General features: G+C 46.8%; 2 protein-coding genes across 5 annotated transcripts in view; one reads left to right on the plus strand and one right to left on the minus strand.

The window, feature by feature from the left end:
* Positions 1–350: 350 nt before the first annotated feature.
* On the plus strand, positions 351–18,488 carry Usp42 (ubiquitin specific peptidase 42). 2 transcript variants are annotated; one of them, XM_028756056.1, is made up of 17 exons: positions 351–593; positions 1,879–2,079; positions 4,786–4,896; positions 5,794–5,896; positions 6,655–6,722; positions 7,303–7,373; positions 7,789–7,871; positions 8,662–8,773; positions 9,187–9,327; positions 9,522–9,622; positions 10,878–11,031; positions 11,494–12,201; positions 12,304–12,398; positions 12,924–14,402; positions 15,207–15,508; positions 16,853–16,890; positions 17,476–18,488. In XM_028756056.1, exons 1-16 carry the CDS (start codon positions 356–358, stop codon positions 16,858–16,860), a joined length of 3,975 nt encoding a protein of 1,324 aa, XP_028611889.1. In that variant the 5' UTR covers positions 351–355; the 3' UTR covers positions 16,861–16,890; positions 17,476–18,488. The 2 variants fall into 2 exon arrangements, with proteins under 2 accessions (XP_028611889.1, XP_028611890.1); XM_028756057.1 differs by having other exon boundaries at positions 17,622–18,488.
* Positions 18,489–18,559: 71 nt separating this feature from the next.
* Cyth3 (cytohesin 3) overlaps positions 18,560–22,374 on the minus strand; it is a 93,992-nt gene continuing 90,177 nt past the window's right edge. For all 3 annotated transcript variants that reach the window (XM_028756058.1, XM_028756060.1, XM_028756061.1), the window contains 4 exons: positions 21,700–21,776; positions 21,542–21,613; positions 21,283–21,437; positions 18,560–21,037 (listed from right to left, as the gene is read on the minus strand). In XM_028756058.1, the coding sequence (XP_028611891.1) occupies positions 20,965–21,037; positions 21,283–21,437; positions 21,542–21,613; positions 21,700–21,776 (377 nt within the window). In that variant the 3' untranslated portion in view covers positions 18,560–20,964. The remainder of the gene's footprint in view (positions 21,038–21,282; positions 21,438–21,541; positions 21,614–21,699; positions 21,777–22,374) is intronic.

Consider the following 22,374-nt stretch of genomic DNA (forward strand, 5'->3'; position numbering starts at 1 on the left):
TGAATTGAGGTGCCTAAATATAAACTGGTGGTTTGGGGGATATGGTATAGGAAAAGGGTTTTCTGGTGTTGTTGATGCTGCTGCTTCCAAGGCAGAGTCTCATACTGAACTCGTGATCTTCCCGCCTCCACTTCCATTGCTGGGATAACAGGCATGTGCCACTATGGCCGTGCAAGACCTCTACTGACTGAGCCACATCCCCACCCCACTGATGTTTGTAGATTTGTTGGGCGATTTGTTTAAAGATAGTTTTACTTGGTTAGACACAAGTTTCGAGGATACAGTAACTTGTAAGTAGACTGCTCTTCTCACCCTGTAAAACAAATATACCTTTTGTCTTTTGTAGGGTTGAAAAATGACCATAGTTGACAAAACTGAACTTTCAGACCCATCAACCTGTCAGAACCAGCCTGGCAGTTCTGAGGCGGTCTCACCTGAAGACATGGACACAGGCTCTGCCAGCTGGGGTGCCGTGTCTTCAATAAGTGATGTCTCAAATCATACACTTTCATTAGGGCCGGTGCCTGGTACTGTAGTTTATTCTAATTCATCTGTACCTGAAAAATCAAAACCATCACCACCAAAGGATCAAGGTATGACTACAGAGTTCCTGCCAAGAACAGGTGTACAGATGATTCAGAAGGCATTGGTTTTCAAGATTGACACTAGTTCAGTGAGCATTTATTAGTTTATCCACCCACAGATCACTGTCACCATGTGTCACAAGTAGGATAGGCTGATTTTTAGTTGTCAGATAGGAATTTTTTTTTTAATTCCCAGTTTCTTGAAGGATAAACTTTTATCTTGGCCTCAAACTCATTATGTAGCCAAGCTGGCCTGATTGTTTTGTCTTCTTGATTCTCTTGATTCTACCTGCTGAATGCTGGGATTACAGGGGATGCTGGGGATCAAACCCCAGACTTTCTCTGCATTCTAAGGAAGCATTCTGTTAATTGAGCTACATTTCCATACCATTGTTATGAAAAAGTATGAGAAAATAGAAAGTTGTAGGTCTAATAAACTCATACATCCATCAGTCAGCTGCCAACAATTCATGGCCTCTTAGCTGAACCTCCACCCACTGACAAACTTTGTCCGTGTGTGCGTGCGTGCGCGCGTGTGCGTGTGCACTGACAAACTTTGTCCGTGTGTGTGTGTGTGTGTGTGTGTGCACTGACAAACTTTGTCCGTGTGTGTGTGTGTGTGTGTGTGTGTGTGTGCGCACTGACAAACTTTGTCCGTGTGTGCGTGCGTGTGTGCGTGTGCGCTCATGCGCACGCATGCAACTTAAACTCTCTTCTGGCCTTCACAGCAACGGTGCTTGTATGTGCTTGTATGTGTACAAGTGTGGCACACACACAGAAATACAAGTAAATCTAGTCAATACTTAGATTTCTCTATAATTTTTAAAAATTGTATTATGTGTATGCCCATGTTGTGCTATGTATGCAGAGGTCAGAAGATAAGTTTCCAGGGTCAGATTCTCTGCTTCTGCCGCAGGTTCCATGATTAAACTTAGTTCGACATATTTGAGTGGCAAGTTCTTTTACCTGCCTCTTGCAGGCTCTTGGAAAAATTTTTTTAGCTAGTGTAACTGAAGTCTAAACTTTGCTTTGGGTGGATTTATGTCTCTGAAGATTCTTTAATTTGTACCCACCCCCGTTCTCACCCCTGCTCCCACCTCCACCCCCAGGTCCTTGAAGATGATTTGGTGAAGACCCAACTGACTGTGGGGTAGTCAGTCTCACCCTAGGCTCTAGGCTTCCTCCTCAGTGTTAGTGGCAGGCTTGTAACGCAGTGTAGAGTCTCGATCAGATTCAGACACTGCTTTGTACTTTGCTTATTTGTTTTTAACTTTTGCTCTCTCTGTTTTTTAAGTCCTAGGTGATGGCATTGCTCCTCCTCAGAAGGTCCTGTTTCCATCTGAAAAGATTTGTCTTAAGTGGCAGCAGAGTCATCGCGTTGGCGCTGGGCTCCAGAATTTGGGCAATACCTGTTTTGCCAATGCCGCATTGCAATGTCTGACTTACACACCACCCCTCGCCAATTACATGTTATCCCATGAACACTCCAAGTCATGTGAGTGCCTCTCGCTCTGGAGTGCATGGTTTTAGTGCTGTGATTTGCTTCCCTAATGCTGTCTTCTGAAATGAACATGAAGTGTTTAGTGACATTACATGACCATGGGCTTGGTGTTTACCTCAGTGGTAGTGTGCTCACCTAGCATGTACAAGGCCCTAGGTTTAATCCTCAGCCTGCATAAAAAAAAAAAAAAAAAAAAAAAAAAAAAAAAACAACAAAATCCCAAGTTAAATGATCACTGAGAAGTTGGTTTGCTGGTTTAGAACCTGGGTTAGGGGGTGGGAAGGACATTAGGATTGGTTTTGGGTGGTGTAAGGAACATTTCACAACTAATTTGATTTCTAAAGTATTTTAAAAGAAGCTTATTTTGTTAGTTTTTGACATTTCAGGATCCCTTGATTTTCTCTGTGTGTGTGTGTGTGTGTGTGTGTGTGTGTCTGTCTGTCTGTCTGTCTGTCTGTCTCATTATGTAATCTGCCAGCCTTAAAATCAAGTCAAACATTCTCCTTAGCCTCCCAGGTGTGGCCTGGCATTCCTGATTCCTGTTTCTTTACATTTCTTAACTCAGCCCAGCTCAGTGTTGGCTAGTGAAATTTGGAATTAAATCATTTAGTTTGAAGGTTGTCTTCCATTTCTACCCCTCGCCACAGTTCTTTTGAGGTGTGATTGATAGAAAACCTGTACTTAGCCGGGCAGTGGTGGCGCACGCCTTTAATCCCAGCACTTGGGAGGCAGAGGCAGGTGGATTTCTGAGTTCAAGGCCAGCCTGGTCTACAGAGTGAGTTCCAGGACAGCCAGGGCTACACAGAGAAACCCTGTCTCGAAAAACAAAAACAGAAAACCTGTACTTCAGATTCACAAGTTGATGCAGTTGACTTTGTATATACCCCTGAGACTATGACCACAGTTATGTTCATCAAATCTAAAAGTTTCCTGGTGCCTCTGCAGTCCCCCCTTCCTCTGCCCCAGGCAGCTGGCTGATCTGCCCCTTCACATCAGATTAGCTTGATTTTATTTGCTTTTTTGTATGTTGCATATATGGAGTTACAACATATATATTGTTTTATTTTACCCAATTTGATATAATGAATTGCACATTTTGTGTTGGTTACGTGTATAAACCTGTTGGGAGCTATCACAAATTACACAGCTTCACACTTGGGAAGTAAAGGCAAGATCTACAGGAGGAGTTCCAGGCCAGTCTGCATCACCTGGGATCCTATCTCCAATAAATAATCAAAATACCAAGTCTTTATAAAACAAATATTTTTTTTTCTCTTGGGTATGTGTGTAAGAATAAAATGGCTTCATCCTGTGTAGGGCACATAACTTTTAAACATTTCAGAACCAGCGTGAAGGGGATAAAAGTTCTGTTGACACCATTTTCCAACACAAGAGTGTGCTCAGGGCTTTTGTGGTACTGGGACTTGAGATGAGAGTGTCATGCCTGCGAGGCTAGGCAAATGATCTGTCCCTCAGTGGTACTATTGAGATCATTCTCAGGAATGTTTAGTAGTGTCTTCTGACAGTTGTGACTTTTCTCTGTATGTCTCTGGTTAGTAATGATGTAAACATCTTGTGGGGATTTGAACTCTAGATGTTTACTTGGCTGAAATGAAATGTCTGTTCAGTTGTTTTTCCTGAGATAGGATTTCATGTAGCCCAGACAGGCTCAGCCACTTCTGATCTTCCTGCTTTTACTCTTGAGTCCTGGGCTTACAGGTGGTGGTGACCAGGGCTTCCCGAGTGCTGTGTAGCCAATTGGAGTTACAGTGCACTAGGTGAGCAGCCTACCAGTTAGCTACAGTTCCCTATCCCCTTTAAATATTTTTGTCTGTCTAAAAATTAGTTTTCCAATATGTTGAATTTTGAGGGTTTTATAGTTTTTGGAAATGGTAGACTGAGATTTATAAATGTTTTTTCCTGTCTCACAGGTATTTTTTCATTCATCTCAGTGTCTTTTGGAAAATGTGGGGTTTTTTTGGTCAGAATTTATAGTTCATTTTTTTTTTTTATCAGTTATATCTTAAATGTTCTATCAAGAAATTTTGAGGTGGCAAGATGACTCAGAAAATCAGGTTGCTTGCTACCAGGCCTGACAACCTGAACTCAGTACCTGGGACCCCTGTTGTAGAAGGAAAGAGTTGACTTCCGCAAGTGGTCCTCTGACGTTTACACTTGGCATGTGTGTCCAAACATGTAAAAAAATCTTTACCTAGTCTGAGGTCAGAGATATTTTTACGATGTTTTCTTCTATACATTATCTACTTTTCTTCTATACATTACCCAAAGAGCCTGTGATACCCGTTTAGTTCATTTTTGTTTGTGGTGTGAAGAATGTGATTTTTTTTTCCTTTCAGTGCTGGGGAATCAAAGGCAGGCTTTCACATATGCTAAGTACTGTTGTTCACACTGTTTGTGCTCAGAGAGTAGCCTTCCTCCACGGAAACACCTGGCATCTTTGTCTTGCATATCTGCTGCTTAATACGTACCTGACTTTGGGTACATTTCTTCGCTTGCTTTTAAAGTAGTCAGGGGATCTACTCATCCCCCAGGCTTCCTAGATGAATTAAGTGAACGCTAATGATAGTAGCCAGCTCAGTGCACACACATGGTAGCTGGCACTGTCGCCCCTCATTCCTGGTCTGCCTTCCGGTTACACGTTGTCACGTTTTACTCATTTGGACTCTTCTTACCTTGCAGGCCACGCAGAAGGATTCTGCATGATGTGCACAATGCAGACCCACATTACCCAGGCTCTTAGCAACCCTGGGGATGTTATCAAGCCGATGTTTGTCATCAACGAAATGCGGCGTAAGTCTCAGGGCAGTGGCTCAGGGCAGTACCCCATGTCTGGTGGTTGTCCTCCATACCTTTTCCTTCTTGTATTCTGGGTTAGGGTCTCACTCTGTAGGGCACGCTAGCCCCAAATTCATGGCACACCTCCCGATTTATCCTCTCAAGTGCTGACAGGGTCATGTGTGTAACACTGTGTGGGGCTTGTATGCACTTTTTTTTTTCTTAACACACTTTTTGTCTCCTTTGTCTCAGTCTGGCCTAACTCCTTATCCTCTGGTTTCCACATCCCAAGCCCTAGAGCATAGGAGTGTGTTACCATGCCCAGTGTATTGATGTGCTTTTTGTACTGCAGCCTTTTGTCACTATAGTTAGCCAAGTTGTAATAAAAGTGAACACAAAAACTTGTTCAGCCTTCTAGGTGAGTAGTTAGGTGACTAGGTAATTACACCATGACAAACTATAATCATTTTGCTTAAAAAGCTGCTGAAAGTCAGAGATTACCCGAGTGTGGTGATGCACACTGGGGACCTGAAGGCAGGGATTACCTGAGTGTGGTGATGCACACTGCGGACCTGAAGGCAGGGATTACCCGAGTGTGGTGATGGACACTGGGGACCTGAAGGCAGGGATTACCCGAGTGTGGTGATGCACACTGGGGACCTGAAGGCAGGGATTACCCGAGTGTGGTGATGCACACTGCGGACCTGAAGGCAGGAGGATTAGGAGTACAAGGTCATCTTGAATTACTTGAAGAGTTTGAGGCCTGATGAAGATACATAAGACTCAGCCTCAAAAAACAAACAAGTCACTCAGGGGTTTTCCAGGCATACACTTCCAGGAGTTGCTTTTAGGAGTGTTGCTGTGCCATAAGGTATGTTACAATAAAGCCTTGTCTTTCTCCACATCTTATAGGTATAGCTAGACACTTCCGTTTTGGAAACCAAGAAGATGCCCATGAATTTCTTCAGTACACAGTTGATGCCATGCAGAAAGCATGTTTAAATGGCAGCAATAAGTAAGTCTAGCAGAGCACATGTTGCCTCATTAGATCATGTACCCAGCCTGTCTCCGTGAGGGTGCTCAGACCAGTCCTCTCTCTCTAGCTTTGTATCTCATCACCTTTTCCCGGGATTTGCATAATCTTCAAACAATATGCTTGCTAGAACCATGTGACTTTGTTGCTCTCAGGTGCTGGGCAGTAGACTTCAGTCTTGTTGCTGTTTAATGTCCAGATCTGAAGGCAGTAGCTCTTTGACTTTTTAGTCATGCTTAATGGTTTCCTTGTTCGCCTTCAGACTCAACAATCTGCCCCTAACCCCACCTCAGTTACCAGATGTGTAGTTTCTTAAAACGCAAATACAGACTCAGGAGGACTGAAGATGAAGGTGCTAAGGCACCCGCTGTGTTGCAGACAGCCATGCACAGCGCACACCTGGCTCTTTGCTGTCTTTTTCTCATGGTTGTAAGGATTGTTTGAACGCTAGTGCTGAGCAGAGGAATGTTCTGCCTTCAGCTCTCCTTGCCAAGGCCTTGGGAAAGAAAAGAAAAGGCCAGGTTTGCAAAGGGTGTCTTCGCCATTCTCTGCCTCAAGTCCCCTCAGGACAGAGTGCCTTGTGTCCTCTTCATGTCTCTAGCTGCAACCCATTCTGACATCGTCATTTGTGATTCTCCTCTGAATTCTTGTTCCTGTATAAGCATAGATTTAAAATTTAGCAGTGTCCACAGCAGTGTGTGCCAGGCTCTCCTCTCATGTCGTGTCTGCCTGTTTTTCAGATTAGACAGACACACCCAGGCCACCACCTTGGTCTGCCAGATATTTGGAGGCTACCTAAGATCCCGAGGTAAAATTTTGTTTGAAGGTTCATCATAACATACATGCTTACAGTTTTAAATGTTAACAGTAAGGGCAGGATAATAATGAGAAGTAGATCCCAGGTCTGCTCAGACTTCTGTTTACAGTGTAGCCTTCTGGTGCTTCCTTATGCATGCATAAGCTGGGAGCATACTGTGCATATAATATTCATATTTCTCTTACTGTTAGAAATCTTATGTGTGAACACAGAGATGTAAGAAGTCAGTTCCATTTTATTTCCTATTGAGGGATAAGTCAGTTTCTGTTTTGGAAATACCCACATACATGTACCTTTGTTTGTGCAACTGTGTGTTGAGGGTACAGTCTTCTAATTTCTGAATCATATGGTATCCAGAGGGTATAGCAATTTATACTCCAGCCAGGAGCTCATAGGGGCTGGGCTCAGTGCACTTCTACCCACAGTACAGAGGATTTATTTACAGTTGCTTTTTCACTGTAATAAAAGTTGTACTCTGCAGTTATTTATTTTGAAGTATTTTCTGTTTTTTCAGTAGTTGGTAAGGCAATAAGTAGACCTCACTCAGTGCTCATATTTTCTTTTATTTCAGTCAAATGTTTAAATTGCAAGGGTGTTTCGGATACCTTTGACCCATACCTGGACATAACGTTGGAGATTAAGGTGAGCTCAGCAGTAGCAGTAGCAGTAGCACAGGTAAAGCCTGCACGTCATACATGCTCCTAGCACTCAGACCGTCGTTACTCTTAAGAGATTTTAGCTCATTGAATTTGTTTCACACTCTTTTTTTGTTGTTGCTTGGAGCCTTTGTTTTTCTGATTATAGATTCAGTTCTGTGCTTCCTATATAAAGAAGAATATTTCAGAGAAATGCAAAACCCACCTCTCAGAATTCATTCTTTAGTGCTGTGATCTATACTGCTCCACAAGTAGATTGCTTGCTTTAAAAAAAAATGTTTACAATCTTCAGTGTATGTTGTAAGTGTCCATCTGTGTGTGTGCATGCATGTTTCAGCTGTCTGTCCATCTCAGCCTCTGGCAGGATGCACGGTGACGTGATGTTTATACCCCTTTCCTAGGCTGCACAGAGTGTTACCAAGGCGTTAGAGCAGTTTGTGAAGCCGGAACAACTGGACGGAGAAAACTCCTACAAATGTAGCAAGTATGCCAGGGTGCTGGATGGGCTTCTTCCTGCTTCCTGAGATGATTCCAGTTTAGAAATTGGCTCAGTTTTCTGTGGTTTTTTATTGATTTTTTTTCTTTGTTCTTTTGGGTTGGGTAGTGGGTGTTGAGTCCAGAGTCTCACATGGGATAGGCAAATGCTGGTAGCCATTTAATGTCATCTTTTGTCAAGTGCCTGTCTTTTTAAAGGCAGGGTCTTCTGTGTGGCCCAGCCTAGCTTTTGATCTTTGATTATTCTGAACTGCCAGCTTACATCTCTTTCATGTTATTGGTCAGTTACCTCTGTAATTATTATTACTACTTTGTGTATGTGGGTGTTACAGAGGATTGAGCCTGGGCCCTTGTGCATACTAAGCGAATGCCCCACTACTGACCTGCAGGCCTCATGGAATTTTTAATTTTACAGTTTTGACTGTTGGTCCAAGGGGATGGTTTATTGTTGTTTTGGTTTAGTTTCCTTGTTTTAATTTTTTATTTTTATTTTTATTATTTGTACATTGGTGATTTGACTCTGTGTGTGTGTGTGTGTGTGTTTGTGAGGGTGTCTTAATATCCTGGAAGAGGAGTTACAGACAGTTGTGAGCTGCCATGTGGGTGTTAGGATTTGAACTCAGGACCTCTGGAAGAGCAGCCCGTGATCTTCACTGCTGAGCCATCTCTCCAGCCCTTGTTTTAAAATCTTAGTGTAAGGTGGTTTAGAAAGTAAAAACCAAAACACTTGAGACATTTCCATACTGAGCATCCTAACCCTTCCTTTCCTGTGCTTCAAGGTGCAAAAAAATGGTTCCAGCTTCAAAGAGATTCACCATCCATAGGTCCTCTAATGTTCTTACCATTTCACTGAAGCGTTTTGCCAACTTTACCGGTGGAAAAATTGCTAAGGTATGTCCATGATTCATGATTGCTCTCCTCTCTGTACATTGAGATGTCCCCTCTTCTCTTCTCAATTTATGAAGGAAGGGTGAGTGGCTGAGATACACAGTAGTGTGCAAGAGGTAGAACACATGCTCAAGTCACGTCAGATAAAGTCATGAATAATGTCGAGAGCTGTTACTGTTGTTACATTTGTTGAACATTCACAGTGAGGATCCTTCCTTATTGATGGCAAATAAAACAGTGGGGTTTCCCTCAGGCCCCTTCTATTCCATGCATTAGGTCTCTGAGGTCAACAGCTGTAGGTGCTGCAAGTCCCTTCCTCAAACACCCTCCTTAGGAGTTATGCTTGTAACTGAAAACATGAGGCACCTGTGTCTTCAGAAATGGCAGAACTTTCTATTTTTTCCATTTATTTTTAGGAAGTGAAATATCCGGAGTACCTTGATATTCGGCCCTATATGTCTCAGCCCAATGGAGAACCAATTATTTATGTTTTGTATGCTGTGCTGGTGCACACTGGTTTTAACTGTCATGCTGGCCACTACTTCTGCTACATCAAGGTAAGCTGTTGGTGGCTAGTCAGTCTGCTGTGGGACAGCACTGTATTCGTGGGGTAAAACCATGGAGCTTTCACAGTGAGCGGCAAAGGTCTGTTTTTCTTAGGTGTTCTTTGACTGTGGTTTTTGACATCAGACTAAATCCAGCTACCACCCCCACCCCCCACCCCCTACCCCCGTCCTCTGTCTCTTTGCAGGCTAGCAATGGCCTCTGGTATCAGATGAATGACTCCATCGTGTCCACCAGCGATATTAGAGCGGTGCTTAACCAGCAAGCTTACGTGCTCTTTTATATCAGGTATGGCTTTAGAATAAACAAGTCGTCAGCTTTGTTATTACGGCGATTTCTTTCCCCCCTCATCTGAATATTTAAGTTTAATTTTGAGCTATTTTGTACAAACAGCAAGTTAAACACGAGTTGCCATACACCTTAGCACAAGGAGGCCTTTCTGAGTGATGAGTTTGTTGTCACTTCTGACAGGTGTGGAAGGCGGGAACGGCCCTGAGGAGTGGTCTAGGGACAGTGGAAGCCATAGGAATGGTCTCTGAGTCCCTGTGTGCTCTCAGCCAGTACCTCACCAGCTCGAGCACAGGCCTCCAGTCAGGCCCTGCCAGCACCAGTGTCTGGCTGCTGTAGGTCCAAGCTCTCTCTCTAGAGAAATGTGATGCCTGCCCCAGGATGGCTTCTCTCTTTGTAAGGTACTTGGGTTAGAACCAGGGCCAAGCCTTCTGTCAGTCACAGCCGCAGCCTCAAAGGTATCCCAAATAGCTGAAAATGAAGGCTATCCACAGATACTCACCCACCACAGAATGATCATGTACACATGTTGAAATACTATGGCAATGTTAGGAGCGGTTTGTTTTTCTTTCTTTCTTTGGGAAGTTGAAGGAGATGAGGTCCGACTGTTACACAGGCTGACCTTGATTTCTTGAGCTTTCTGCTAAGAATGATTTGCATAAAACCGTTTTTTAAAATGTTCTGGGAAATTACTCGATGTATATGGAAGGGAAACAGTTGAAATATTAAATGCAGATATTGAATAGAACAGTGGGCAAAGAGCCTGTGGGATAGTGTAAACCAGAAGGGAGGTGTGGGCCCAGTGACAGTTCTCTGAGGACCTGTCTTGGATATTACAGGTTTTCTATAATGAGACCTCTAAAACAGTAACAAAAAGACAATAACCTAACAACAAAAAATCCCAAACTGAAACGTTTTGCTGACTCACTTGGTGCTAGGTGGGGTGGCACATAGCACCACTCAGAGGCAGAGGCAGGTGGATCTCTGTGTATTCGAAGCCAGCCTAGTCTATACACCCAGTTCCAAAATAGCCAGGGCCATATAATGTGTCTTAGGTGGGAAGGGGGTGTGTTAGTGCGTCAGGTCCCTGTGTCCTGCCTTCATCATGCGGCCCTAACGGAGGTGATGGGTAGAGCTCTGTGAGGGCGTGGGAGCGCCAGTCCTGTGTCTCACAGCTGAGTGGTGTTGAATTTGCAAATTAGTCTTATAAGGACATGTCCTTCCGCACACAAGCCATTTTCTTCTGTGTCCTCAGGTCCCATGATGTGAAAAATGGAGGGGAACCCGCTCATCCCGCCCACAGCCCTGGCCAGTCTTCTCCCCGCCCAGGAGTCAGTCAGCGGGTAGTCAGCAACAAGCAGGCGGCACCGGGCTTCATTGGGCCCCAGCTGCCTTCCCATGTGATGAAGGTAACACTTGAGAGTCAAGGTTCCTTTCCTTCCTGCTTGAATCCAAACCCGGTATCACTGCAGTTAGAGCCTCACCTACAGCTGAGCGTCCTGCTTGAGGGCACTGGAGCCTTTTATCATGGAGGCCTCAGGATGGGTGCGTAATCCCACGGCCTCTCAGGACTATGTCACAGGCCGCACTTATTCAGCACTTCACATTTCTCATAGGCTAAATAGTTGGCATCTTCATTAAAGTTGGACTCAGGGAAGTGAAGCTCTTTCAGAAACATTTTGGTCATATCTGTGGGGTCATCTTAGGAATGTGGCAGTGTAGAAGGGTTTGGGCTCCTCAACAGATGAGAGAATGGTGGGTGTTTACAGAGGAGAAGCCTGTCAGTTACCAAGACCAAAATGAGAAGGGCCTTAGCCATTGTCCACCCTGTGTCCAGAGTGCTGACCCAAGTGTTCTCTTCCTTCTTCTAGAACACTGCACACTTGAATGGCACCACGCCGGTGAAAGACACGCCGAGTAGTTCTATGTCGAGCCCTAACGGAAACACCAGCGTCAGTAGGGCCAGTCCTGCTACTGCTTCGACTTCTGTGCAGAACTGGCCTGTTAACAGGCCCTCAGTTATTCCAGAACACCCCAAGAAACAAAAAATCACCATCAGTATTCACAACAAGTTGCCTGTTCGCCAGGCTCAGGCACAGCTGAATAACAACCTCCATGGCAGTTGTCTGGAGGTCCCTAGCAAGGCAGCAGCCTCCGCCACCGTCACTAACCCTTCTGCAACACAGTCTACCTCGCATGTGCCCACCACATCAGTTTCCCCCAGTGAGTCCTGTCCTAAGCCCATGGTGAACGGCAAGGCTAAAGTGGGCTCCAGTGTGCTCGTCCCCTATGGGGCCGAGTCCTCAGAAGAGTCTGATGAGGAGTCGAAGGGCCTGGCCAAGGAGAATAGTGTGGACATGATGGCTGGCGCTCACTCCGATAGGCCAGAAGCTGCTGCAGATGAGGATGGTGAGGCTTCCCCTCATGAGCTTCAAGAATCAGTCCTGCTAAATGGTGCTACTAGCGCAAACAGTGACTCGAGAGAGAACAGCCTGGCATTTGACAGTGCCAGCTGCCAGATCCAGCCCGATCTACACACAGAAAACCTCTTTTCCAAACTTAATGGTCTTCCTGGAAAGGTGAGTGGCAGGGAGGGAAGTCTCAAACCTCAGCTCACTTAGCTGGATTTCAGTGGGCACGGAGCTGGCTGCAGGAGCTGACATACCTTTGTTTCATTGTAGGTGATGCCTGCTCCTCTGCAGTCTGTTCCTGAAGACGGAATCCTTGAGACCTTCAAGCTTGCCAACCAGGCAAAGGGTCCAGCGGGTGAAGACAGGTAGGAGCCATGCCTCTGGGTGTGACCACCACACCTGGTGTATTAGTACTGCGGACACAACTCGGGGCTTTGTATGTGCTGGGTGAGAACTGTCAGCTGAGCCACAAGCACCAGCCCTGGATTTGTTCACACAGGAACTCACTATGTAGTGCAGGCTGGCCTAGAGCTTACTGTGTGGATCAGTCTTGTTTCAAATTCTTGTCCAGTTTCGCAAATGCTGGGGTTACAAGTATGTGGAGCTTCCATTCCGGTCTACACTTGGCTCTTTAGATGACTTAGGTACTTTCCTGAAAGTATGAGGTGTCTAGAACTGCAGAGCTATGAAAACAGAAGGTAGTCCTGATACCTTTTTTTTTTTTTTTTTTAACTGAATGAGAGAAAAGAAAAACTTGGTTTCCAGGAATGATTAGCTTGATACTGGGTTTTGTCAGATTCGGTCAAGTTGCAGGATGTTGAGTAGAACTGTCGAGCAGTCCTGTGTGGCAGGCAGGCTGACTGTGACTTGGTTTCTTTGTCTTGCTGTAGTTGGACTACGACAGGGGGAAGCTCTCCGAAGGACCCTGTTTCACAGCCAGAGCCCATCAGTGATGAGACCAGTCCCCTTGAGATACCAGAGGCAGTCACCAATGGGAGTGTGACAACCCCTTCCACCACGTCACCCCTGGAGCCTACCATCAGCTGTACCAAAGAAGACTCATCCGTTGTTGTCTCAGCCGAGCCTGTGGAGGGTTTGCCTTCCATCCCTGCTCTTTGTAACAGCACCGGTACTACCTTGGGGGATGCCCCAGTGCCCGAGTCGTGTGACCCTGGAGACTTGACTGCCAACCCGAGCCAGCCAACCCAAGCAGTGAAAGACGATACAGCTGAGACCTCTCAGGACTCCGCCTCCGCTGAAGTGGTGGAGAGGCTGAGCCCTGCTCCCTCAGGACTCACAGGTGATGGACGTGAGCAGAAACTCTTCCTTTACCTCAGCACAGAGGGGTCAGAGGAGGCGGAAGACTCTTCCAGAACCTCCGCGGTCTCTGCTGACACAATGCCCCCTCAGCCTGACAGGACCACCACCAGCTCCTGTGAAGGGGCTGCTGAGCAGGCTGCTGGGGACCGAGGTGATGGAGGCAGTGTGGGACCCAAAGCTCAGGAGCCCTCCCCAGCCAAGGAGAAGATGAGCATCCTTCGGAAAGTGGACCGAGGACATTACCGAAGCCGGAGAGACCGGTCCTCTAGTGGGGAGCACGGGAGGGACAGCAGGCCCCAGCCAGAGGACCATCACCGTAAGAAGAGGCGCTGCTACAGCCGAGAGCGGCCCAAGCAGGAACGCCACCCTGCTAATACATACTGCAATGGGGGCCAGCATCTGGGCCACGGTGACAGAGCCAGCCCTGAGCACCGCTCCCTGAGCAGGTACAGCCACCATCATTCACGGATTAGGAGTGGCCTGGAGCAGGACTGGAGCCGGTACCACCATTTGGAAAATGAGCATGCCTGGGTTAGGGAGAGATTCTACCCAGACAAGATGCGGTGGGACAAGTGCAGGTATTACCATGACAGGTACACGGGCCTGTACACGGGCCGCGAAGCCCGCGAATGGCGGCCTCTGCATGGTCGTGAGCATGAACGCCTTGTCCAGTCTGGACGGCCACACAAGGACAGCTACTGGGGCCGCAAGGGCTGGGAGTTGCAATCCCGGAGCAAGGAATGGCCCCACTTCCACAGCCCCCGAGAGGCCCCTGGCCTTGCTGTGCCCCTCGAGAGGCATCTCCAAGAGAAGGCTGCGCTGAATGTGCAGGACAGCAGCCACAGTTTCCCCGAGTGCTTTCATGAACACCAAAGTGTCAAGTCGAGGAAACGGAGGTATGAGACTCTAGAAAATAATGATGGTCGTCTAGAAAAGAAAGTCCACCAAAGCCTGGAGAAGGACGCGCTGGAAGAGCCCAGGGTGAAGAAGCACAAAAAGTCTAAAAAGAAAAAGAAGTCCAAAGATAAACATCGGGATAGAGACAGCAGGTGAGGGCCGGTCACGGGGATGCCTGCTCTGTCCTGGCACTGAGTCAGCGGCTGGGCCACTGCTCCAGCCGTCTCTGTTCCATTCTCCTGAGTTTCGGGATTCCATTAGTTTACATCTCTAAACGTTGACACAGCTTTGAAATTGTTGCTCCCTGACAGCTCTTCCAGGCCTCCCCATGTCATTGTACTCTTGTCACTGTTATATTTTCTTCCTGCCTGTTTGCCTGCTTAGTGTGAGCTTGAGACACACCATTTATCTCTCTGGCTTCTGTCTCCTTAGGCCACCAGTTCTCATTTTGAAGTCTAAATTATTTTGTATCTTTCTGATGCCTGGGCTGTACTCAAACTTAGATCCTCTTGCTTCAGTGTCCCCAATACTGGGCTTACAGGCTGTGGCGCTGCATCTGATTGATTGCTTTTGCATAACTTGGGAGCCCAACTGTTGGCGACTGTCTTAATGGCTGTCTGATTGGTAAGCATGAGTGTGACTCCTGGGTTGTTTTTAGCTAGTATCACTTAACACTAAACTGGGAGAAGACGGCCGTAGTCTTGTATAACCAGCTGCAGATCGCAGCTGCCTGCCCTCTGTGCTGTGCCTGATCAGAGTAGGCAGAGTAGGGCAAAGCCGTGCTGGGGCGTGTGGCATTGTACTTGAAGACTGTGCTTAACACTTGTTTCCATGAAAAGAAAGCACATGTTCGTTCGCAGGAGGTATTTGCCCACATGTACTTAGCCACCGTCCTGGGACAGGGAGCCTGGATGGCAGTTTTCCTTGGTGCTGAACTTTGGCTGCTTCTTCTGCAGGCACCAGCAAGAATCCGACTTTTCAGGAGCATATTCTGATGCTGATCTCCATAGACACCGGAAGAAAAAGAAGAAAAAGAAAAGGCATTCAAGGAAGTCGGAGGACTTTATAAAAGGTGTTGAGATGCATTTACCGAAGCTCTCAAGCTATGAGGCCGTTGGCCATTTCCGGAGATCAGAGGACACCTTTCTGCTGGCTGATGGTCGGCCTGTGGAAGACAGTGGCCCTTTCCGGGAGAAAACGAAGCATTTAAGGATGGAAAGCCGGCCTGACAGATGCCATCTGTCAGAGTATGGCCAGGGTAAGGGAAATTAGGACACAGCTCTCAGTAAAGTATTTTGGGAAAGGTGATAAGCATAAGGATATGAGAGTGGACTCAAGATGCCCCAAAACAAGACCAGCCCATGAACAGAGGTGTGCTTTGATCTCTGGCTGGGAGTGTCTAGCTTTCTGGAAAGCCTAAGTTGCATAGAGCTAGCCCCAGCACAACCTGTGTACGCAGTCCCCAGAAGTTAAAGCGTCTGAGTAGACCTTTGGCTTTTAAAGCATTCTGTGCTCGTGTATATCTTAATGTGCGTGCACATGTGCACATCTCTGTGTGTGTGGTACTCTTTGCTGAACCCCTAAATGCTCCTAAGTCCTAAATGAATAGGGTGGTCTCTAGAGGTGTAGCTACAGTGTGGGGCTCTGGTATCCTTCAGGCTACTGGTTTCTGTGGTGGTTCTTGCTGATGTCTTCTCCCTAAGTGAGTAGGTCAATACACAGAAGCCCCTATGCCTTGATCTTCCTATGTAGTCTAGGCTAGCCTAGGACTCAGTTCTATGTCAGCATCCTGAGTGCTGGGATTACAGGCCAGTACCAGTGTGCTTGGCTGCCCTGTTCCCTTTGTGAACATTTCCTCTAGACAGGAGCATTGGGCTTGTAAAAACTGCATGGGCTATGGGTGTCAGTGAGGCTAGAGCAGAGGCTGGCAACCTGCAGCCAGTCTAACCTGAAGTTCGAATGGCTCTTAACAGTTAAAAGTGGAGGGCTGGTATTTGTTCCCGTGCAGCACTGTTTGAAGATGGAGGGTCAGTGTTGGTCGACTATGGATGCCCATGTGCTTTGTGTTAGCTTTGGTGCCACTCAGTAGCACTGAGACATGGCCTGTCCACTGAAACTGTTGTCATCACCTAGCCCTTGATATTAAAAGCTTAACAATTCTGCCTCAGACACCCAAAGATCACAGTCACAAATAAAGGACTTGTGTTGCTACAGAGATGTTGGCATTTTGGTGGCTCCAAGAGGAACCTTTTGTTTCCTGGCAGTCCATCCGTACACAGCAGCTGGGTCTGCAGCTAAATGCCTCTGCACACTCTGAGGCCTGACCATTGACCCTTTCTTGAAAGACACCAGCCCTTCCTCCAGCTCTTTGTATGACTCTCAGCACATTTCTTCAAACTGAAAGAATGTTCATCCACGGTCCTGGGCCTGAGACCTGGTCCTGTGTGGCTCTTGACCCTCCTGGGCCTGTGCTTTGTGGCACTGCCAGCCCATCCTGCTGTAGGAGTGAGTTTTCAGCAGCTGGTAACAGCTGTAGGATTGAGTATGGTTAGTCTGCAGGTACACACCCATGAGAAAATTGTTTCCTCACTTTGCCTTCTAGGTAACTAAAAGCCTTGGCTTCAGAACAACAAAATTACGGTAAGCAGTTGTCCTGTGTGGATATGGGTGGGTTTCCTTGTGAAGAAAACTGGGGGTGGGGAAGGGGAGGGTCCTGGCGTGTCTGTGCCTCCAGCACCCACTCAGTCACTAGCTAGCATCCAGATGTGGAAGTTGTGCTAAGAATTGGGGTTAGGTATCTGAGAGCAGAGAGAGACCAGGTCAGGGCTATCTCCTGGTTCTTAATGCTGGTGTTCTGTTGTGTGGCCCTGAGACACAGGAACTCAGAGCCTGTACTTTGTGAAGGAAGACAGTGTTGTCAGGTCTAGTCAGCAGAGGCTTGAAAGTGAGCTGCTCCAGCAGCTGATTAACAGACTTGTCTGTGTCATGGAGACAAGACTTTAAGCCTCTCGTCCTCTCTGCCCAGTTCAAGTGGTATCTGAGGTCTGAGGCGATTTGAGCTGTGAGGCCCAGCAGATGGCGCTGCCCTGGCATCCCAGAGTTCCCTACTGCAACCCAGGAAGGTAGAGAGTCCATTTCAGGAACTTCTCAAAAGCCTTGGGGACACATCCAGAGAGAGTGAGCCCGGCCTCTGTTCAGCTAACGCCTGCACCTCTTATCTTTCAGATTCAACATTTTCAACAGAAGCCATCCCCAACCCAGCTTAAATTATAAACATAGAAAATAACTCTGTCCAAACTGTGTGGTGCTTCTTTAGTAAATACTGTACAGATTTTACCATGGACAACTTTTCTTTTTCATTTTTTTTTCAGTTTTTACCTTTTCTTAATTGCCCTTATTCCAAAAGGATACTTTCTACACTGCTGAACGTTGTAAATTACCGTGTACATAAAATCACACTGACAATAATGCCCTGGAATAGACCATCTCAAATGCTGCTTAACCACAGACTCAGGTTGACTACTTGTATCTCATGTAATGTTCCTCCACGCTAGACACCTGGTGCACGGCCAGCTGGGAACCATGGACTTCAAAAGGACAAGCGACAGTGCGTCTATTTAATTTAAAGACTTATTTAAAGACCCAAGCTCTCAGCGAGACCTTCGAGGGCTTCCTCTGCAATGTCTGATACTAGAAACTAACTTGCTTCACATTTTAGTTGTATTCAAGATTTGAAGATGTATTTTATAGAGAAGTTCTGTTTTTGAACTTTGTGGAACAATTCCAATCAATTGACCAGTTATGATGAGTATTTGCATTATGAATGTATAATCCAGACATTATTTGTAAAGCCTACAGTATGTTTTTTTTACCTAACACTTTTTATACTGTGTCTCGTCTTCGACAATATGATATTGGAGTCTGAGTCATCAGCTTGATCCCTTCAAGTTTCTAGTTACAGACAAAAATCATACTGTGATTTTATTTTTAATATGGATATGCTATAAAACTGTGACACTTATAATTCACTGGTCCTGCATCAGGAGACGGGAGTGGGGAGAAGACTGTATTTAATACAGTGTGTATCTGAATAATCTGTATGGTTTATACAGTTTGTGTTGTTCAGAGATGTCTAAAGTTGATCTTTGTTTTTTTAAGATTAAAAAAAAGCACTTGCCCCACTGTGTATCTATGGCATGTAAGATTTATATATATATAAATGGCAGCGAATTAAACAACGGTCTCGCTTTTACTCTGTTCTCCGCAAGCTCACAGCCACGTCTGTTTGGAAGAATTGAGTCTTAGGCAGTTTTGGTTTTAGCAATATGTTTTTATTTAGGGAACACAGCATTTGCAATAGTTCCAACAGCTGTAAGGCCCTCCATTTAGCTGTTTGCTTTGCAATAAAATAGCCAGAAATTCTGATATCAACATTAATAGGATATTTCTTCATGCAGGTTGTAGGATATGTACATTGTATAACACTGAAGAAATTAACATATGTACACTATTTACATAGTAACTTTATTGTAAATAGAAATGTTTTCTAAGATAGAAGAAATCACAACTTATGGTTTCTGGTCTGTAACCACCTAACTTGTGAGCAAAGCACATCTGTAGCTCTGAAGTCAGTATGACACAAAGCATAGGAGGCCGCTGCATCTCCAGACGGTTCCTAGTTACACTGCAGTACCACATCAAGTGTTCTGAAACCCAAAAATGACGTCCAGGGACCAGCAGGACAGGAAACTGTCTTTGGCCAGAGTAGGGCTTAGTGCTTCACTGCTGAGTGCAGACAAAGGGTGAAGGGCATGAGTGCCTGAGCCTTCACAAGCTCTGCGAGTGGCAGATGCCCTCAGGGTTAACACTGTCACAACATAACCTGAGTTAAGTGACTCCACGGGGATACTCCAAGAGCCAGTAACTTAGGATTCTTAGCACCAACAGCCATCAGGCAAACCAATAGCCATAGGTAAGGTCCCCTCAAAGATGACTATGGCATTAAAGACATTAGGTAGCCTCATGCTTAATGTCCCGTCCTCCATATCCGACAGAGCTCTGTTGCCTAGGACCACACCTGGGTTGAACATCAGACCGGCTCACCGTGGTCTGATTGAAGGAATGCCAGTTCCCACCTCCCAACAGGTGCCCCACCAGCAGTAAGTTCGGGTCTGAGGTGGCGAAGGCAGGGAGTGGGGAGTAGGGGTTAGGGATCATGGAAGACTGGAAGCCTGGCTGCATACACACTAGCCAGACAGCCCAAATGCAAGGGTTTCAGATTTGAGGTATTAGTAAAAGAAAGCCTAGAAGCTTGGGAATAAACCATAAAGTGATCAGTCTGGTACATGAGGGAATTCTGGCCTTCACATCCCCCTGTGCCATCTTAGATGACAGCTACCACCAACCAAGGTCAGAGGTAAAAAGCCTCAAGACGGCTCACTGAAAGCCTTATGTAAGGACATTTGGTTGGAGGTTTTCAAGGCCCCTTAGAACACAAGCTGCAGGTGTGTGCACAGAGTATTGAGGGTCTGCAGGGGAAAGCCATTTTCCAAATAAGCCACGTGCAGCCTCCAGAGGGTTCTCTAAAATGACCATTCATCACCCTATCGCCTTACACAGTCTTGGCCCAAGCACATGTGCCCTGAAGTCATAACGCTGGTATATATAGGGGTCTAGATGCCACAGGTGTTCCTCAGTGCCGTCTTCAGCTTTCCCCTCCTCAAAAGCACGTCCATGTTGGAAAACTCGGCACTACTAGAGGACAGGTGGATTATTTCTGGCTGCTTCTGCCTACTCACTACATCAAAATATATGTCAACACTTAACCAAAGTTTGAAACAGCAAGCAACAAAAGTACCAAAGTCAAGAGCCATGTGCAGATGGACCCCATGGAACTGTCCTATACGAAGGTCAAACAGTTCAATGTGGTTCTACACGCAAGTGGCTTGTTTCCAGAGGAAGAGCTCCATCTCCAGGCCTTGGCGCTGACAAGATCAACTCCCCGAACCATAGCCATACCTTACTGACTCATCCTAGAGAAGCATGTGAGGGGAAGCAGCAGTCACACCTGAGTCTCCCAAGCACACACTGGTCCTCATGTTCACCCCACTGCCTCTTCACCCCGAGTGGCTGCCTGTGCCCCACCTGTTCCCGCCTCAAGTGCTTGGGGGCTGCATATATAGACTGTTTCCAGTGCACAGTATATACTTGTGTCCAGGAGTTAAGTTTATAGCTGCCATTCTAAAAATACTACTGTTAGAAATTAAGTATCTTTCATTATAATTTTCAGAATATAAAAAGGCATATAAAAGCTATAATCCTATATATCTGAGAAAAATTCTGGATAAAAAAGTGGTAGGTTTTCCTTCCCCATTTTGATATAAAACAGTGACTCCTAGAACATGTAGTGCTGCCCCAAAGAGCAGGCGTGGCATGGTATGGATGAGGCTCTGGCTCCAGAAAAGGAGTCCCGTGTGGGCTGTGCAGATCTGGAGGCTGTATCACCAGGTGCTGTTGTGGACAAGGGTCCCCAAAGGTCAACGCTAGGACGGTGGCAGGAAGGAGATGCTCACAGCTGGCCAATGTCCCAAAGCACAGGCTTGAGGTCTCGGGCCTTAGCTGGCTGTTCTGGAGGACCCGTGGACAGCACACTGTCCCCAGTCCTACCGCCTGTGAGGCCAATGTATCCGCTGGAGTCTGGGTCTTGACATTTACCTATTTCTTATTGGCAATCCTCCTTTTCCTCGTGGCCAACATGTCATAGAACGGGTCCCTACTGATGCTTGCTCTGGGGAAGAAAGGAAGTTAAGTGGGGTGTAGCTGCAAGAAGGCCTGGATGCCCACTGCACCCCACAGGTTCCCAGGCTGTGGCTTCAGGTGTGAGGTAGCCAGACTGGCCTACGTCTCTGATACTCTGAGTAAAGGCGTTCAATACGCACACGTGTCAGCACCCCCCGCCCCCATACGACTGAGCACACACGTGTCAACGCCCCCCGCCCCCACACGACTGAACAGCCTAGCTGTGCCACTCACTTGATGGACTTCATCCACTCCTCCTTCTCCTCAGGGCTGGGGGCAGAGATCCGGTATACAACATGGTTCCCCTCCACCACACGGCCATCCGCCTCTGTCTTGCAGGCTTTGATGACTTGCCCTTTGTGACTGGGGTTGTACAGCTCAAAGCAGTTCTGACAGAGAGAAGGGAGCTGTCACAGGGGTGTCTGGGGCATGGGAGGGGATGCTGCAAAGATCTAGGGTGGAAGGAGGGCACACGCACAGAGAAGCCACATACCGGTTTCCGAGGGTCCTCCACCTCCCTGATGCTGAGGTTCTCCAGGGGGATGATGCCCCTGGGCTCCTTGTCCTAAGAGAGAGAGAGGTGTGAGGCAGGGCCTGACAGAGCGAGCCTTGAGCCTTGCAGGGCTTGGGAGGGTGTGCAGTCTCACTCACCGTGGTGTATTCAAAGTAGTAGAGGCAGTTATCTGTGAGGATGAACCAGCGCCGTTTCCAGGTCTTCACACGACCCCCTAGGAGCAGAAGAGCCCTGTGAGGCAGGTGCCCTGGCAGCTGGAGCCCCAGGGCCCAGAGCGGGTCCCAGAATCCCCTGCCACCACATCCCTGCCTTGGTCAAAGGCCACAGGAGGCAAGCTCGTAACTCGGCTTGCTTCCTCTTCAAACCATCCCATTTGGACCAGTTATAAGTCAAGGGAAAGCCATGAAGCCTGACCATCCAGGATGGCTGGGTGCAGGGCTGGGGCCCCCATGCACCCCCGCCCAGGGCCCACACAGGAGTTCTCTCTCCACGCCACCCAGGGTCACTCTAGGTCACACACTGCTTTCAAATCTGCTTTCTGGAAAAGTTAGTTGTAATGGATGAGTGTAATATTTCCCCCATGAAATGAACGATGAAGTCAGTGCCGGCTCACACAGGTCGGTCCAGGCTTAATCCTGTTACGTCAGGGCTGTTATCGCATTACTGGGACTTTAAGCAGCCCTGGGATCCATCAGAGTCAATTACTCTTGGCCCAGGGAATTATTAGATTGAATTAATCTTTTAACAAGATCTGAAGCTACACACACACACACACACACACACACACACACACACACACACACACACACACA

Source organism: Grammomys surdaster, unplaced genomic scaffold (genome assembly GCF_004785775.1).
Source record: "Grammomys surdaster isolate TR1022 unplaced genomic scaffold, NIH_TR_1.0 126109, whole genome shotgun sequence".
NCBI lineage: Eukaryota > Metazoa > Chordata > Mammalia > Rodentia > Muridae > Grammomys > Grammomys surdaster.

Excerpts from the sequence above, each read along its gene's own strand:
- Usp42 (XM_028756056.1), top strand. The coding sequence starts at position 356 with ATGACCATAGTTGACAAAACTGAACTTTCAGACCCATCAACCTGTCAG. Across the intron at positions 594-1,878 it reads ATCACCACCAAAGGATCAAG|TCCTAGGTGATGGCATTGCT; the intron begins GTATGACTACAG and ends CTGTTTTTTAAG. Across the intron at positions 6,723-7,302 it reads AGGCTACCTAAGATCCCGAG|TCAAATGTTTAAATTGCAAG; the intron begins GTAAAATTTTGT and ends CTTTTATTTCAG.